At 48.2% G+C, this 19,779-nt stretch overlaps 1 protein-coding gene across 2 annotated transcripts in view; it reads left to right on the top strand.

Moving 5' to 3' along the window:
* The first annotated feature begins 7,646 nt into the window (after positions 1-7,646).
* LOC134983586 (gastrula zinc finger protein XlCGF26.1-like) overlaps positions 7,647-19,779 on the top strand; it is a 92,106-nt gene continuing 79,973 nt past the window's right edge. Inside the window, exons 1-4 of one of the 2 annotated variants that reach the window (XM_063949251.1) lie at positions 7,647-7,720; positions 7,839-7,936; positions 8,054-8,495; positions 11,927-13,564. In XM_063949251.1, the coding sequence (XP_063805321.1) occupies positions 7,687-7,720; positions 7,839-7,936; positions 8,054-8,495; positions 11,927-13,564 (2,212 nt within the window). In that variant the 5' untranslated portion in view covers positions 7,647-7,686. Of the gene's footprint in view, positions 7,721-7,838; positions 7,937-8,053; positions 8,496-10,774; positions 10,906-11,926; positions 14,023-19,779 lie in introns of those variants that run through there. The other variant, XM_063949250.1, reaches the window with a different exon arrangement.

Raw genomic sequence — 19,779 nt, 5'->3', positions numbered from 1 at the left:
GGTGATGACTGGAGAGGTGACTGCTGGGAATGGGACATTATACAGTAACACCAGGGGACGTGTCTGGGTGATGACTGGAGAGGTGACTGCTGGGAATGGGACATTATACAGTAACACCAGGGGACGTGTCTGGGTGATGACTGGAGAGGTCACTGCTGGGAATGGGACATTATACAGTAACACCAGGGGACGTGTCTGGGTGATGACTGGAGAGGTGACTGCAGGGAATGGGACATTATACAGTAACACCAGGGGATGTGTCTGGGTGATGACTGGAGAGGTGACTGCTGGGAATGGGGAATTATACAGTAACACCGGGGAATGTGTCTGGGTGATAACTGGAGAGGTGACTGCTGGGAATGGGACATTATACAGTAACACCAGGGGACGTGTCTGGGTGATGACTGGAGAGCTGACTGCTGGGAATGTTACATTATACAGTAACACCAGGGGACGTGTCTGGGTGATGACTGGAGAGGTCACTGCTGGGAATGGGACATTATACAGTAACACCAGGGGACGTGTCTGGGTGATGACTGGAGAGGTGACTGCTGGGAATGGGGCATTATACAGTAACACCAGGGGACGTGTCTGGGTGATGACGGGAGAGGTGACTGCTGGGAATGGGGCATTATACAGTAACACCGGGGAATGTGTCTGGGTGATAACTGGAGAGGTGACTGCTGAGAATGGGGCATTATACAGTAACACCGGGGGATGTGTCTGGGTGGTGACTGGAGAGGTGACCGTCGGGAATGGGACATTATACAGTAACACCAGGAGATGTGTCTGGGTGATGACTGGAGAGGTGACTGCTGGGAATGGGACATTATACAGTAACACCAGGGGACGTGTCTGGGTGATGACTGGAGAGGTGACTGCTGGGAATGGGGCATCATACAGTTACACCAGGGGACGTGTCTGGGTGATGACTGGAGAGCTGACTGCTGGGAATGTTACATTATACAGTAACACCAGGGGACGTGTCTGGGTGATGACTGGAGAGGTCACTGCTGGGAATGGGACATTATACAGTAACACCAGGGGACGTGTCTGGGTGATGACTGGAGAGGTGACTGCTGGGAATGGGGCATCATACAGTTACACCAGGGGACGTGTCTGGGTGATGACTGGAGAGGTGACTGCTGGGAATGGGGCATTATACAGTAACACCAGGGGATGTGTCTGGGTGATGACTGGAGACGTGACTGCTGGGAATGGGACATTATACAGTAACACCAGGGGACGTGTCTGGGTGATGACTGGAGAGGTGACTGCTGGGAATGGGGCATTGTACAGTAACACCAGGGGACGTGTCTGGGTGATGACTGGAGAGGTGGCTGCTGGGAATGGGACATTATACAGTAACACCAGGGGACGTGTCTGGGTGATGACTGGAGAGCTGACTGCTGGGAATGTTACATTATACAGTAACACCAGGGGACGTGTCTGGGTGATGACTGGAGAGGTCACTGCTGGGAATGGGACATTATACAGTAACACCAGGGGACGTGTCTGGGTGATGACTGGAGAGGTGACTGCTGGGAATGGGACATTATACAGTAACACCAGGGGATGTGTCTGGGTGATGACTGGAGAAGTGACTGCTGGGAATGGGGAATTATACAGTAACACCGGGGAATGTGTCTGGGTGATAACTGGAGACGTGGCTGCTGGGAATGGGACATTATACAGTAACACCAGGGGACGTGTCTGGGTGATGACTGGAGAGGTGACTGCTGGGAATGGGGCATTGTACAGTAACACCAGGGGACGTGTCTGGGTGATGACTGGAGAGGTGGCTGCTGGGAATGGGACATTATACAGTAACACCAGGGGACGTGTCTGGGTGATGACTGGAGAGCTGACTGCTGGGAATGTTACATTATACAGTAACACCAGGGGACGTGTCTGGGTGATGACTGGAGAGGTCACTGCTGGGAATGGGACATTATACAGTAACACCAGGGGACGTGTCTGGGTGATGACTGGAGAGGTGACTGCTGGGAATGGGGCATTATACAGTAACACCAGGGGACGTGTCTGGGTGATGACGGGAGAGGTGACTGCTGGGAATGGGGCATTATACAGTAACACCGGGGAATGTGTCTGGGTGATAACTGGAGAGGTGACTGCTGGGAATGGGACATTATACAGTAACACCAGGGGATGTGTCTTGGTGATGACTGGAGAGGTGACTGCTGGGAATGGGGCATTATAAAGTAACACCATGGTGTGTGTGTGGGTGATGACTGGAGAGGTGACTGCTGGGAATGGGGCATTATGCAGTAAAACCGGGGGATGTGTCTGAGTGATGACAGGAGAGGTGACTGCTGGGAATGGGACATTATACAGTAACACCAGGGGACGTGTCTGGGTGATGACTGGAGAGGTGACTTCTGGGAATGGGACATTATACAGTAACACCGGGTGATGTGTGTCTGGGTGATGACTGGAGAGGTGACTGCTGGGAATGGGACATTATACAGTAACACCGGGGGACGTGTCTGGGTGGTGACTGGAGAGGTGACTGCTGGGAATGGGACATTAAACAGTAACACCGGGGGATGTGTCTGAGTGGTGACTGCTGGGAATGGGGCATTTTACAGTAACACCGGGGGATGTGTCTGGGTGGTGACTGGAGAGGTGACTGCTGAGAATGGGGCATTATACAGTAACACCGGGGGATGTGTCTGGGTGGTGACTGGAGAGGTGACTGCCGGGAATGGGACATTATACAGTAACACCAGGAGATGTGTCTGGGTGATGACTGGAGAGGTGACTGCTGGGAATGGGGCATTATACAGTAACACCGGGGAACGTGTCTGGGTGATGACTGGAGAGGTGACTGCTGGGAATGGGACATTATACAGTAACACAAGGGGACGTGTCTGGGTGATGACTGGAGAGGTGACTGCTGGGAATGGGGCATCATACAGTTACACCAGGGGACGTGTCTGGGTGATGACTGGAGAGCTGACTGCTGGGAATGTTACATTATACAGTAACACCGGGGACGTGTCTGGGTGATGACTGGAGAGGTCACTGCTGGGAATGGGACATTATACAGTAACACCAGGGGACGTGTCTGGGTGATGACTGGAGAGGTGACTGCTGGGAATGGGGCATTGTACAGTAACACCAGGGGACGTGTCTGGGTGATGACTGGAGAGGTGGCTGCTGGGAATGGGACATTATACAGTAACACCAGGGGACGTGTCTGGGTGATGACTGGAGAGCTGACTGCTGGGAATGTTACATTATACAGTAACACCAGGGGACGTGTCTGGGTGATGACTGGAGAGGTCACTGCTGGGAATGGGACATTATACAGTAACACCAGGGGACGTGTCTGGGTGATGACTGGAGAGGTGACTGCTGGGAATGGGACATTATACAGTAACACCAGGGGATGTGTCTGGGTGATGACTGGAGAGGTGACTGCTGGGAATGGGGAATTATACAGTAACACCGGGGAATGTGTCTGGGTGATAACTGGAGAGGTGACTGCTGGGAATGGGACATTATACAGTAACTCCAGGGGACGTGTCTGGGTGATGACTGGAGAGGTGACTGCTGGGAATGGGACATTATACAGTAACACCAAGGGACGTGTCTGGGTGATGACTGGAGAGGTGACTGCTGGGAATGAGGCATTATACAGTAACACGGGGAATGTGTCTGGGTGATAACTGGAGAGGTGACTGCTGGGAATGGGACATTATACAGTAACACCGGGTGATGTGTGTCTGGGTGATGACTGGAGAGGTGACTGCTGGGAATGGGACATTATACAGTAACACCAGGGGACGTGTCTGGGTGATGACTGGAGAGGTGACTGCTGGGAATGGGGCATTATACAGTAACACGGGGAATGTGTCTGGGTGATAACTGGAGAGGTGACTGCTGGGAATGGGACATTATACAGTAACACCAGGGGATGTGTCTGGGTGATGACTGGAGAGGTGACTGCTGGGAATGGGACATTATACAGTAACACCAGGGGACGTGTCTGGGTGATGACTGGAGAGGTGACTGCTGGGAATGGGGCATTATACAGTAACACCGGGGAATGTGTCTGGGTGATAACTGGAGAGGTGACTGCTGGGAATGGGACATTATACAGTAACACCAGGAGACGTGTCTGGGTGATAACTGGAGAGGTGACTGCTGGGAATGGGGCATTATACAGTAACACCAGGGGACGTGTCTGGGTGATGACTGGAGAGGTGGCTGCTGGGAATGGGACATTATACAGTAACACCAGGGGACGTGTCTGGGTGATGACTGGAGAGGTGACTGCTGGGAATGGGACATTATACAGTCACACCAGGGGACGTGTCTGGGTGATGACTGGAGAGGCGACTGCTGGGAATGGGGAATTATACAGTAACACCGGGGAATGTGTCTGGGTGATAACTGGAGAGGTGACTGCTGGGAATGGGACATTATACAGTAACACCAGGGGACGTGTCTGGGTGATGACTGGAGAGGTCACTGCTGGGAATGTGACATTATACAGTAACACCAGGGGATGTGTCTGGGTGATGACTGGAGAGGTGACTGCTGGGAATGGGGAATTATACAGTAACACCGGGGAATGTGTCTGGGTGATAACTGGAGAGGTGACTGCTGGGAATGGGACATTATACAGTAACACCAGGGGACGTGTCTGGGTGATGACTGGAGAGGTGACTGCTGGGAATGGAGCATTATACAGTAACACCAGGGGACGTGTCTGGGTGATGACTGGAGAGGTCACTGCTGGGAATGTGACATTATACAGTAACACCAGGGGATGTGTCTGGGTGATGACTGGAGTGGTGACTGCTGGGAATGGGGCATTATACAGTAACACCGGGGGATGTGTCTGGGTGGTGACTGGAGAGGTGACTGCTGGGAATGGGGCATTATACAGTAACACCGGGGGATGTGTCTGGGTGATGACTGGAGAGGTGACTGCTGGGAATGGGACATTATACAGTAACACCAGGGGATGTGTCTGGGTGATAACTGGAGAGGTGACTGCTGGGAATGGGACATTATACAGTAACACCAGGGAACGTGTCTGGGTGATGACTGGAGAGGTGACTGCTGGGAATGGGACATTATACAGTAACACCAGGGGACGTGTCTGGGTGATGACTGGAGAGGTGACTGCTGGGAATGGGACATTATACAGTCACACCAGGGGACGTGTCTGGGTGATGACTGGAGAGGCGACTGCTGGGAATGGGGAATTATACAGTAACACCGGGGAATGTGTCTGGGTGATAACTGGAGAGGTGACTGCTGGGAATGGGACATTATACAGTAACACCAGGGGACGTGTCTGGGTGATGACTGGAGAGGTCACTGCTGGGAATGTGACATTATACAGTAACACCAGGGGATGTGTCTGGGTGATGACTGGAGAGGTGACTGCTGGGAATGGGGAATTATACAGTAACACCGGGGAATGTGTCTGGGTGATAACTGGAGAGGTGACTGCTGGGAATGGGACATTATACAGTAACACCAGGGGACGTGTCTGGGTGATGACTGGAGAGGTGACTGCTGGGAATGGAGCATTATACAGTAACACCAGGGGACGTGTCTGGGTGATGACTGGAGAGGTCACTGCTGGGAATGTGACATTATACAGTAACACCAGGGGATGTGTCTGGGTGATGACTGGAGTGGTGACTGCTGGGAATGGGGCATTATACAGTAACACCGGGGGATGTGTCTGGGTGGTGACTGGAGAGGTGACTGCTGGGAATGGGGCATTATACAGTAACACCGGGGGATGTGTCTGGGTGATGACTGGAGAGGTGACTGCTGGGAATGGGACATTATACAGTAACACCAGGGGATGTGTCTGGGTGATAACTGGAGAGGTGACTGCTGGGAATGGGACATTATACAGTAACACCAGGGAACGTGTCTGGGTGATGACTGGAGAGGTGACTGCTGGGAATGGGGCATTATACAGTAACACCAGGGGACGTGTCTGGGTGATGACTGGAGAGGTGACTGCTGGGAATGGGACATTATACAGTAACTCCAGGGGACGTGTCTGGGTGATGACTGGAGAGGTGACTGCTGGGAATGGGGCATTATACAGTAACACCGGGGAATGTGTCTGGGTGATAACTGGAGAGGTGACTGCTGGGAATGGGACATCAAATTGTAAAGCGCAACGGAATTTGCTGCGCTATATAAGAAACTGTTAATAAATAAATAAATAAATTATACAGTAACACCAGGGGACGTGTCTGGGTGATGACTGGAGAGGTGACTGCTTGGAATGGGGCATTATACAGTAACACCTGGGAATGTGTCTGGGTGATAACTGGAGAGGTGACTGCTGGGAATGGGACATTATACAGTAACACCAGGAGACGTGTCTGGGTGATAACTGGAGAGGTGACTGCTGGGAATGGGGCATTATACAGTAACACCAGGGGACGTGTCTGGGTGATGACTGGAGAGGTGGCTGCTGGGAATGGGACATTATACAGTAACACCAGGGGACGTGTCTGGGTGATGACTGGAGAGGTGACTGCTGGGAATGGGACATTATACAGTAACACCAGGGGACGTGTCTGGGTGATGACTGGAGAGGTGACTGCTGGGAATGGGACATTATACAGTCACACCAGGGGACGTGTCTGGGTGATGACTGGAGAGGTGACTGCTGGGAATGGGGAATTATACAGTAACACCGGGGAATGTGTCTGGGTGATAACTGGAGAGGTGACTGCTGGGAATGGGACATTATACAGTAACACCAGGGGACGTGTCTGGGTGATGACTGGAGAGGTGACTGCTGGGAATGGGGCATTATACAGTAACACAAGGGGACGTGTCTGGGTGATGACTGGAGACGTGGCTGCTGGGAATGGGACATTATACAGTAACACCAGGGGACGTGTCTGGGTGATGACTTTAGAGGTGACTGCTGGGAATGGGACATTATGCAGTAACACCGGGTGATGTGTGTCTGGGTGATGACTGGAGAGGTGACTGCTGGGAATGGGACATTATACAGTAACACCGGGGGACGTGTCTGGGTGATGACTGGAGAGGTGACTGCTGGGAATGGGACATTATACAGTAACACCGGGGGATGTGTCTGAGTGGTGACTGCTGGGAATGGGGCATTATACAGTAACACCGGGGGATGTGTCTGGGTGGTGACTGGAGAGGTGACTGGGAATGGGGCATTATACAGTAACACCGGGGGATGTGTCTGGGTGGTGACTGGAGAGGTGACTGCCGGGAATGGGACATTATACAGTAATACCAGGAGATGTGTCTAGGTGATGACTGGAGAGGTGACTGCTGGGAATGGGACATTATACAGTAACACCAGGGGACGTGTCTGGGTGATGACTGGAGAGGTGACTGCCGGGAATGGGGCATTATACAGTAACACCAGGGGATGTGTCTGGGTGATGACTGGAGAGGTGACTGCTGGGAATGGGACATTATACAGTAACACCAGGGGATGTGTCTGGGTGATGACTGGAGAGGTGACTGCTGGGAATGGGACATTATACAGTAACACCAGGGGATGTGGCTGGGTGATGACTGTATCATTGTGTGTGTCAGGTTCCTATAAGGTGTCAGGATGTCACTGTCTATGTCTCCATGCAGGAGGCGGTGTATATAGAGGAACACAAGGGTCTGTACAAGGACTTGATGATGGAGAATCACCGGCCCCTCACATCACTGGGTAAGAGGAGACTGTCATGTATTGTACAGGGGAGAGCAGGTATGGGGCCCCCTATATACACACATTATCTGATAATTACATATATAGACTGTACTCAGTCACTGTGTGTCTCCTACAGATGGGCCCAGTAACAGAGATACCCCAGAGAGATGTCCCCGTCCTCTGTATTCCCAGGATTGTTCAGAGGAGAATCACAGGATCCCACAGGAGGATCAGGTAGGTGGGATTTAGGGTCTCGCCAATATACCAAAGTGACTGTCACTATATGCTGTCTAGCCTTAATTAATTAAATTGTATACCTATTCAAGTGTTATTATTTTGTTGGTTATTTAGGGAGAACATCTGGCTGATATGAAGGCAGAAGATGTAAAAGGAGAAGAAGAGACGTATGTGACTGATATAAAGGCAGAAGATATAGAGGGAGAAGAAGAGACGTATGTGACTGATATAAAGGCAGAAGATATAGAGGGAGAAGAAGAGACGTATGTGACTGATATGAAGGCAGAAGATATAGAAGAAGAGACGTATGTGACTGATATGAAGGCAGAAGTTATAGAGGTAGATGAAGAGACGTATGTGACTGATATAAAGGCAGAAGATGTAGAGGGAGAAGAAGAGACGTATGTGACTGATATGAAGGCAGAAGATATAGAGGGAGAAGAAGAGACGTATGTGACTGATATAAAGGCAAAAGATACAGAGGGAGAAGAAGAGACGTGTGTGAGGGGTGATCAGCAGTGTAAGGAGTTGGAAATCCCTACAGATATCCGCACAGGTGAGTAATAGACTCACATTTTACAAAAGTCACATATTCTTCTTGCTCAGTCACTTACAGCAATATCTCCTCCCCACACTCTCTGGTGTTTCTCATACATCAGGAGCCATCTGCCCCTATTATACTCCTGCTCTCCACCTCACATCATGTCACTGTGTGTTACCAGTCCAGCGATCTGACCAGTCTCCTCCCCACACTCTCTGGTGTATCTCGTATATCAGTAGCGATCAGCCCCTATTATACTCCTGCTCTCCCCTCACATCATGTCACTGTGTGTTACCAGCCCAGAGATCTGACCAGTCTCCTCCTCACACTCTCTGGTGTATCTCATACATCAGGAGCCATCAGCCCCTATTATACTCCTGCTCTCCCCCTCACATCATGTCACTGTGTGTTACCAGCCCAGATATCTGACCAGTGTCCTTCCCACACTCCCGGGTGTATCTCATACATCAGCAGCCATCAGCCCCTATTATACTCCTGCTCTCCTCCTCACATCATGTCACTGTGTGTTACCAGCCCAGAGATCTGACCAGTCTCCTCCCCACACTCTCTGGTGTATCTCATACATCAGGAGCCATCAGCCCCTATTATACTCCTGCTCTACTCCTCACATCATGTCACTGTGTTACCAGCCCAGAGGTCTGACCAGTCTCCTCCCCACACTCTCTGGTGTATCTCATACATCAGGACCCATCAGCACCTATTATACTCCTGCTCCACCCTCACATCATGTCACTGTGTGTTACCAGCCCAGAGATCTGACCAGTCTCCTCCCCACACTCTCTGGTATATCTCATACATCAGGAGCTATCAGCCTCTATTATACTCCTGCTCTCCCCCTCACATCATGTCACTGTTACCAGCCCAGAGATCTGACCAGTCTCCTCCCCACACTCTCTGGTGTATCTCATACATCAGGAGACATCAGCCCCTATTATACTCCTGCTCTCCCCCTCATATCATGTCACTGTGTTACCAGCCCAGAGATCTGACCAGTCTCCTCCCCACACTCTCTGGTGTATCTCATACATCAGGAGCCATCAGTCCCTATTATACTCCTGCTCTCCCCCTCACATCATGTCACTGTGTGTTACCAGCCCAGAGATCTGACCAGTCTCCTCCGCACACTCTCTGGTGTATCTCATACATCAGGAGACATCAGCCCCTATTATACTCCTGCTCTCCCCTCACATCATGTCACTGTGTTACCAGCCCAGAGATCTGACCAGTCTCCTCCCCACACTCTCTGGTGTATCTCATACATCAGGAGCCATCAGCCCCTATTATACTCCTGCTCTCCCCCTCACATCATGTCACTGTGTGTTACCAGCCCAGAGATCTGACCAGTCTCATCACCACACTCTCTGGTGTATCTCATACATCAGGAACCATCAGCCCCTATTATACTCCTGCTCTCCCCCTCACATCATGTCACTGTGTGTTACCAGCCCAGAGATCTGACCAGTCTCCTCCCACACTCTCTGGTGTATCTCATACATCAGGAGCCATCAGCCCCTATTATACTCCTGCTCTCCCCCTCACATCATGTCACTGTGTGTTACCAGCCCAGAGATCTGACCAGTCTCCTCCCCACACTCTCTGGTGTATCTCATACATCAGCAGCCATCAGCCCCTATTATACTCCTGCTCTCCCCTCACATCATGTCACTGTGTGTTACCAGCCCAGAGATCTGACCAGTCTCCTCTCCACACTCTCTGGTGTATCTCATACATCAGGAACCATCAGCCCCTATTATACTCCTGCTCTCCCCCTCACATCATGTCACTGTGTGTTACCAGCCCAGAGATCTGACCAGTCTCCTCCCCACACTCTCTGGTGTATCTCATACATCAGGAACCATCAGCCCCTATTATACTCCTGCTCTCCTCACATCATGTCTCTGTGTTACTAGCCCAGAGATCTGACCAGTCTCCTCCCCACACTCTCTGGTCCTTGGAAAAATAGTATCCACCTTTGACATGGTTTTTACCCAGTTCCATTCCGGGATCCTCCAGTTAGAGATTCTGTCCAATTGGAATGTCTCTCCTTTTTACATCCGATATCAACTGATTTTGATGTCCCGGAGGCTCATCATTCTCTCTTCTTGTGGCTTCAGATGACTCACCTTGGCTAGGGTCATTCCCTTCTTGTTTAGCAGTTGGTTCTACTCAATACGGACACCAACCTTAGAGACTGAGGTGCAGTCATACAAGCAATGATCTTCCAAGGTCACTGGATGGAACAGGAATCTTAATAAATATCTTGTAATTTTTAGCAATCTACAGGGCCTTATGTGAGGTATGGAATCTTCTCCTGGGCCATCTGGTGAAGTTCCGTTCAGACAACGCAGCTGTTGTCTCCTACATAAATCAAGGTGGCACAAGGAGTTGCTAGACCATTCGGAAGGTAAGCAGAATACTATGTTGGATGGAACAGGGTTTTCCCCAACCCTGTCGGCAGTTTAGGAGTAGGATACTGTGAGGCCGACTATCTCAGCCGTCAGGATGTCCATCCCGAAGAGTAGTTCAGTTTTTGTTTACAGAGAGGCTTGGTGACTATTTCTGCTTTTCACACTTTTTTCTCCATATTTAGCCTCTATTTGTGCCTACAATTGAGCCCTTGGATTTAGTCTAAGTATTCTGGACTCTTCAACCTTCTCCCTTTGAGCCCATGTAGTTGATAGATCTCAAATGGCTTATGTGGAAAATGTTTTTCTGTTAGCTATTTCTGCGGCCCGTTGGGTCTCAGAATTGAGTGGTTTGTCACATAGATCTTTGTTCCTGTACCGTTCCTTGTAGTCTTAAGACTACCCAGTCTTTTCTTCCAAAGGTGTTCTCCAGGTTTCATAGTTATCAGGAGATTGTGGTTGCATCATTTCCGGGTGACGGAGATTCCCAGACATCTCTCGAGTCCATGGTTGTTGTAAGAGCTCCACATTTATTTGGCTAGGTTTGGGGACTTGAGACATTCAGACTCCCTCTTTCTACCACATTTGGTTGTCAAAAGAGGTTGTCCCCTTCCAAACAAACTATTGCTCGATGGATTCGGTAGGTCACCTGTCACGCCTATACTTTGGCTACTTTTTCGGTGCCTTATTCACTTGCCTCCCACTCCTCCGATGTATATTGTGTATCTTCTGTGCTAGCCTGGCGACGGCAGTATTTTTCTTTTCACGTGTATTATAAAGCACATTTCAACTCTCTAGCCACGTAATCCTTTGATGTTGCAAAGTAAATCACATCACAGGCATAGAACAATAAAACAGGCATGTTCTAAATATAGCACAGTTTAAAGTATCAGAGTTGTACCATGAAACTTCTAATTTACGAATTTCATAGTAATTTGAGGACCTTTTTGACTTTATTGGAAAATGTATCTTGTTATAAGAAATGTTAATATTCCCATATATATACTTTATTCTCCGCAGATGGACACTGCAAGAGGAATACCTCAAAGGAACATCTCTGTTTATCTCCAGATGGTGAAAGCGCAGATGACATCACACAAGTTTCTCTAGGAGAAAACTCTATTACTCCAATGATAAATTCCATGTTGCATAGTTCAGATATGCCATCTGATCCCACTTATCATGAAGAAATTTCCCCTGATAGTGTTACATCTATTACAGCTCTTAAAGTAGATAACACATTTTCCTGTTCTATAGATAAGACATATTGTACACAGATCACAAAGCCTATTACTCATCAGCGTACTAAGGCAGATGAGAACCCACTTCCATGTTCTGAGTGTGGGAAATGTTTTACACACATATCATCTCTTGTTAGACATCAGAGAAGTCACACAGGTGAGAGGCCATTTCCATGTCCTGAGTGTGGGAAATGTTTTACACAGAAATCACATCTTGTTACACATGAGAGAAGTCACACAGGAGAAAGGCCATTTCCATGTTCTGAGTGTGGGAAATGTTTTAGAAACGTATCATCTCTTGTTAGACATGAAAGAAGTCACACAGGTGAGAAACCATTTCCATGTTCTGAGTGTGGGAAATGTTTTACACAGAAATCAGTTCTTGATATACATCAGAGACATCACACAGGTGAGAGGCCATTTCCATGTTCTGAGTGTGGGAGGTGTTTTTCACTGAAATCAAATCTTGTTAGACATGAGAGAAGTCACACAGGTGAGAAACCATTTCCATGTTCTGAGTGTGGGAAATGTTTTACACTGAAATCAAATCTTATTACACATCAGAGAACTCACAGAGGTGAGAAGCCATTTCCATGTACCGAGTGTGGGAAATGTTTTACACAGAAATCAGATCTTGTTACACATCAGAGAAGTCACACAGGTGAGAAGCCTTTTCCATGCTCTGAGTGTGGGAAATGTTTTACAATGAAATCAAATCTTGTTACACATCAGAGAACTCACTTGGGTGAGAAACCATTTCCTTGTTCTGAGTGTGGGAAATGTTTTACACAGGAATCAGATCTTGTTAGGCATCAGAGAATTCACACAGGGGAGAAACCATTTTTATGTGCTGAGTGTGGGAAATGTTTTACAGTGAAATCAAATCTTGTTAAACATCAGAGAAGTCACACAGGTGAGAAACCATTTCCTTGTTCTGAGTGTGGGAAATGTTTTACAGTGAAATCAAATCTTGTTAAACATCAGAGAAGTCACACAGGTGAGAAACCATTTCCTTGTTCTGAGTGTGGGAAATGTTTTACAAATGAATCCGGTCTTGTTAGACATCAAAGAACTCACACAGGTGAGAAACCATTTCCATGTTCTGTGTGTGGGAAATATTTTGCACAGAAATCAGATCTTGTTGCACATCAGAGAAGTCACACAGCTGAGAAGCCATTTCCATGTTCTGAGTGTGGGAAATGTTTTACACTGAAATCAAATCTTGTTAGACATCAGAAAACTCACACAGGTGAGAAGCCATTTTCATGTTCTGAGTGTGGGAAATGTTTTTTACTGAAAGTACAACTAGATAGACATCAGAGACGTCACACAGGTGAGAAGCCATTTCTGTGTTCTATATGTGGGAAATGTTTTACAGTGAAATCAGATCTTGTTATACATCAGAGACGTCACACAGGTGAGAGACCCTTTTTATGCTCCGAGTGTGGCAAATGTTTTACACTGAAATCACAACTAGATAGACATAAGAAATGTCACAGATGAGAAGCCATTTCTTTGTTCTATGGGGTAAATTTACTAAGGTCCCGATTTTGACCGAGATGCCGTTTTTTCATCAAAGTGTCATCTCGGTAATTTACTAAACTCAAATCATGGCAGAGATGAGGGCATTCGTATTTTTTTGGAAGTAGTTGTAAAAAAATACGAATGAATACACCATCGGTCAAAATACGCCAGCAAATTAGTAGAACTCGGTAATTTACTAAAAAGTGCAAATCTCCAAAGAGGAAAACACTGCCGTGAAAAATTACAAATCGCAAAAAAGTGCTAAAAAAAAAGCAGACCTGCTTTTTATATTCGTGATTGCATAGGCATGCAGGGATCCATGAGATCCGTGCATGTCTATCAGTGGGAAGGGGTGGGAAAGTGTTTTTTTTCCAAAAAAAAATTTGCGTGGGGTCCCCCCTCCTAAGCATAACCAGCCTCGGGCTCTTTGAGCCGATCCTGGTTGCAAAAATATGGGGGGGGGGAATGACGGGGGTTCCCCCATATTTAAGCAACCAGCATCGGGCTCTGCGCCTGGTCCTGGTTCCAAAAATACGGGGGACAAAAAGAGTAGGGGTCCCCCGTATTTTTAAAACCAGCACCGGGCTCCACTAGCTGGACAGATAATGCCACAGCCGGGGGTCACTTTTATATAGTGCCCTGCGGCCGTGGCATCAAAAATCCAACTAGTCACCCCTGGCCGGGGTACCCTGGGGGAGTGGGGACCCCTTCAATCAAGGGGTCCCCCCCCCCAGCCACCCAAGGGCCAGGGGTGAAGCCCGAGGCTGTCCCCCCCCCCCATCCAATGGGCTGCGGATGGGGGGGCTGATAGCCTTTTGTGATAATGAAAAGATATTGTTTTTAGTAGCAGTACTACAAGGCCCAGCAAGCCTCCCCCGCATGCTGGTACTTGGAGAACCACAAGTACCAGCATGCGGCGGAAAAACGGGCCCGCTGGTACCTGTAGTACTACTACTAAAAAAATACCCCAAAAAAGACAAGACACACACACCTTGAAAGTAAAGATTTATTACATACATGCACACAAACATACATACATACTTACCTTATGTTCACACGCAGGTCGGTCCTCTTCTCCAGTAGAATCCAAGGGGTACCTGTTGAATAAATTCTACTCACCAGATCCAGGGTCCCAGGCTCCTCGGGGCAACCATTTGTAATCCAGGTACTTGAATAAAATAACAAAACGGATACCCGAGCCACGAACTGAAAGGGACCCCATGTTTTCACATGGGACTCCTTTCCCCGAATGCCAGAAACCCACTCTGACTTCTGTCTAAGTGGGTTTCTTCAGCCAATCAGGGAGCGCCACGTTGTAGCACTCTCCTGATCGGCTGTGTGCTCCTGTACTGAGTGACAGGCGGCACACGGCAGTGTTACAATGTAGCGCCTATGCGCTCCATTGTAACCAATGGTGGGAACTTTCTGCTCAGCGGTGACGTCACTTTAGGTCAACCGCAGGGCAGAAAGTTCCCACCATTGGTTACAATGGAGCGCATAGGCGCTACATTGTAACACTGCCGTGTGCCGCCTGTCACTCAGTACAGGAGCACACAGCCGATCAGGAGAGTGCTACAACGTGGCGCTCCCTGATTGGCTGAAGAAACCCACTTAGACAGAAGTCAGAGTGGGTTTCTGGCATTCGGGGAAAGGAGTCCCATGTGAAAACATGGGGCCCCTTTCAGTTCGTGGCTCGGGTATCCGTTTTGTTATTTTATTCAAGTACCTGGATTACAAATGGTTGCCCCTGGGACCCTGGATCTGGTGAGTAGAATTTATTCAACAGGTACCCCTTGGATTCTACTGGAGAAGAGGACCGACCTGCGTGTGAACATAAGGTAAGTATGTATGTATGTTTGTGTGCATGTATGTAATAAATCTTTACTTTCACGGTGTGTGTGTCTTGTCTTTTTTTGGGTATTTTTTTAGTAATAGTACTACAGGTACCAGCGGGCCCGTTTTTCCGACGCATGCTGGTACTTGTGGTTCTCCAAGTACCAGCATGCGGGGGAGGCTTGCTGGGCCTTGTAGTACTGCTACTAAAAACAATATCTTTTCATTTTCAAAAAAGGCTATCAGCCCCCCATCCGCAGCCAATTGGATGGGGGGGACAGCCTCGGGCTTCACCCCTGGCCCTTGGGTGGCTGGGGGGGGGACCCCTTGATTGAAGGGGTCCCCACTCCCCCAGGGTACCCCGGCCAGGGGTGACTAGTTGGATTTTTGATGCCACGGCCGCAGGGCACTATATAAAAGTGACCCCCGGCTGTGGCATTATCTGTCCAGCTAGTGGAGCCCGGTGCTGGTTTTAAAAATACGGGGGACCCCTACTCTTTTTGTCCCCCGTATTTTTGGAACCAGGACCAGGCGCAGAGCCCGATGCTGGTTGCTTAAATATGGGGGAACCCCTGTCAATTTTTTCCCCATATTTCTGCAACCAGGATCGGCTCAAAGAGCCCGAGGCTGGTTATGCTTAGGAGGGGGGACCCCACGCAATTTTCTTTTTGATTTTACACTGTTTAATTTAAAAAAAAAAAAAAAAAAAAAATGAACCCCAGCACGGATCACACAGATCCGGCCGAGATTCATTTTTAAAAAGTCGGCAGTGTTTTGCTAATCACTGCCGTAAAAAACTGGAAAAAAAAACCGAATGACATCGACATCGGAAAACCCGAAAAGGCAAAATACGGCAGCTTAGTAAATTAGTCGTAATAAATTCAAAAAGTTGCTGTTTTACACTTTCGATGTCATTCGTGATTGAACTTTGACCTGAAACGGGAAAATACGAATCTTAGTAAATATACCCCTATGTGTGGGAAATGTTTTACACCAAAATTAAATCTTATTACACAGCAGAAGTCACACAGATGATAAAACATTTCTATAGTCTGAGTGTGTGAAATATGTGATACATGAATCATCTTGTTACACATGAGGCATTCTGCAGCCTGCTCCTCCCACACACACCAGTTATGTGATGCCACAGTGCAAATAGAAGTCTTACCTACTATGTGGCTAATCCTTTATGTAGAGGGTGTGTCGTCACCTGTGTATTGCTTATGGTAATAACAAGGTGTATTTGTGCATAACAGTGCTCTGTGGGGCTTTATTTCTAATTTAAAAATTATCTCCAATGGTTCCATCAAGTTCTGGTTGGGTAACCTCATTCCTCATCTCCTAACCAGGTAATAAGAACCTCTCACTTTGGACTAGATCCAGAAATTATCGGACAATTGTGTAGCTGACGTCTTTTATTGCTCCTTTCATTTACATATTGGCCCTCATTCCGAGTTGTTCACTCGCTAGCTGCTTTTCGCAGCAGTACACACGCTAAGCCGCCACTCTCTAGGAGTGAATCTTAGCTTACCAGAATTGCGAATGAAAGATTCGCAAAATTGCGAATAGAAATTTCTTAGCAGTTTCTGAGTAGCTCGAGACTTACTCTGCCACTGCGATCAGTTCAGTCAGTTTCGTTCCTGGTTTGACGTCACAAACACACCCAGCGTTCGCCCAGGCACTCCCCCGTTTCTCCAGCCACTCCCGCGTTTTTCCCAGAAACTGCAACGTTTTTTCACACACACCCATAAAACGGCCAGTTTCCGTCCAGAAACACCCACTTCCTGTCAATCACACTCCGATCACCAGAACGAAGAAAAAACCTCGTAATGCCGTGAGTAAAATACCAAACTTCTTAGCAAATTTACTTGACGCAGCCGCAGTGCGAACATTGCGCATGCGCAGTTAGCGGAAAATCGCACCGATGCGAAGGAAAATAACGAGCGAACAACTCGGAATGAGGGCCATTGTACCAATGAAATGGTGAAAAGGTGACATTGGGCACAGGACTGTCATGGCTGCTGGACTTGTTATAAAACATTGAAATTCCTCAAATTCCCAATATTCAGTCAACAGAGAATATTTTTTTTGTATATTCTGTTTTTATTCAGAAAAATATAAAGATTACATCACGTTCAGACACAAAAGCAACTATGAGTAAGGTTAGGATTAAGTACACTTTTGCCTATGGTAGCAGAGTATTGGGTTGCCGCAGACCCTGGGGGTCTGTAAAAGTGAAGGCATCGGTACATCATCCTATAGCATCAATACAGTATCCACTTGCTTTCTGTCTATACAATGAAAACAATCATGGTATCTGGGTGAGGTTAGTAGAATAATTATAGGGTGGGTGAGGGATATAGTAAGGAAAAGGAGGGGGAAGATACAGAGGGTGACCAGTACTGGGGGACTTGCAAGTTAAGAAATGGGTGTGGTGCCATCATTGTGATCGATCGGTACGATGCTAAATCACTTGGTAACATAAATGTAATCCTTGTAGTCTTTGGAGGAGGTGTATTCTACCCATGGTAGCCACGTGGCCATGAACTCTGAGAGTTTGTCTCTAGAAACCAGGAGAATGTTCTCCATGTTCATGTAGTAGTTAATTCTGATGAACCATAGTTTTCTTGTGGGCGGGGTTGGGGACCTCCATAGAGTGGGGATGATTGCCCTTGCTGCGTTGGATAAGTGGCGGAGCAATGATATTTTATGCTGGGCTAATGGGATAGAGGAGTGGGAAAGCAACCAGAAGGCCGGGTCAGTAGGGACAGAGGCATGGAGTATATCTTGAGAGGTGGAAATGACCTCAGCCCAAAAAGAGCGGAGTAGGGGGCAGCTCCACCAAATGTGCATTAGGGAGCCGGTGGCGCCAAGGCATCTCCAGCATTTGTCCGTCACTCCAGGATACATGAAGTGAAGGAGAGAGGGGTGTCTGTACCATCTCATTAGTAGTTTATATTGGGTTTCCCTAACTTGTATGCACACTGAACTTTTGTGGGATTTGAGGAATATCATCCGCCATTCCTTATCCGTCAATTGAATTCCCAGGTCCCTCTCCCAGGCCTTCTGGAAGGATGTAGGTGTTTGAACATCAGTGCTTTGTAGCAGTTTGTAGAGTGTAGAGACAGTATGCTGGGGGGTACACCTGGAGACACAATCTCTCAAATTGTGTTAGTTCCCTTGAAGCCTGGAGATATCTATGCCTGGAATGCAAAAAATGTCTAAGCTGTAGATATTTCCAGAAGTCACGTTGTGGGACGTCCCATTTTAATCGCACCTCTGAAAACTGCTTAACTCCTGAGGGGGTCGCCAACTGGCCCACCCTAAAGAGGCCCGCAAGGGCCCAGTCGCTAAAGTGGGAGGGCGTTAAGCCGGGCAAGAAGTCGGGGTTTGCTAGAAAAGAGGTCAACGGGCCAAAAGCGGAAGAAAGGAAGGGCCAATTGCGTGCTTTTTTCCAGAAAGAGATGGTTGCGTTGATAGTCGGGTGGGTGGGAGGGGTCCTGGGCAGGGAGGGGAGCCAAGGGAAGATCTCTGGGAATTGCTGCATGTATAGCCCCTCTAGAGCCACCCACTGTTTGGTATCTCGACTCCTCGTCCAATCCAGAACCCTATTAAGCAGAATTGCCCAATAATAGCCTCTAATATCTGGTAATTGGAAACCGCCACTCCGGGTGGGACGGATCATAGTGGATCTGCTAATTCTGGGTCGTCTCCGAGACCATATAAATTGTTGTATCAAGAGTTGTATGGACTTGAACCAGGAGTCTGGGATCCGTATGGGGAGGGCTTGTAATTTATATAGCAGCTTAGGGAGAGTATTCATTTTTACAACGTTCACTCTCCCCAGCCATGAGATACATGAGATTTAAGATACCATCTGCTATAATCAGCCCTGAGTGTCCGGAGAAGGGGTGCGAAGTTCAAATTAAACAAACAGGTCAAGTCTCTCGGCAGTTGTATACCCAGATAGGATAGGTGAGAGGTGTTCCAAGTGAAGGGGAAGGATCGCTTAAGTTTAGTCACAGTGTCGGGGGGTGCGGAGATGTTCAGGGCGCAGGATTTGGACATGTTAATCTTAAAGTTGGAGAGTTGCCCAAAATAGGTCAGTTCTTGCATGAAGTGGGGAAGGGAGGTGATCGGGTGTGTTATTGTGGCCAATAGATCATCAGCAAACAGGGAGAGTTTGTGATCTGTATCTCCAACCCTCAGGCCTGTGATGTAATCATTGGCCCCAATAGCCCTCGCGAAGGCTTCAATACAGAGGACAAAAAGTAA

This window comes from Pseudophryne corroboree (assembly GCF_028390025.1).
Source record: "Pseudophryne corroboree isolate aPseCor3 chromosome 3 unlocalized genomic scaffold, aPseCor3.hap2 SUPER_3_unloc_19, whole genome shotgun sequence".
NCBI classification, from domain to species: domain Eukaryota; kingdom Metazoa; phylum Chordata; class Amphibia; order Anura; family Myobatrachidae; genus Pseudophryne; species Pseudophryne corroboree.
The sequence above is the reverse complement of the archived record's forward strand: the minus strand, read 5'-3'. Positions and strand labels throughout refer to the sequence as shown.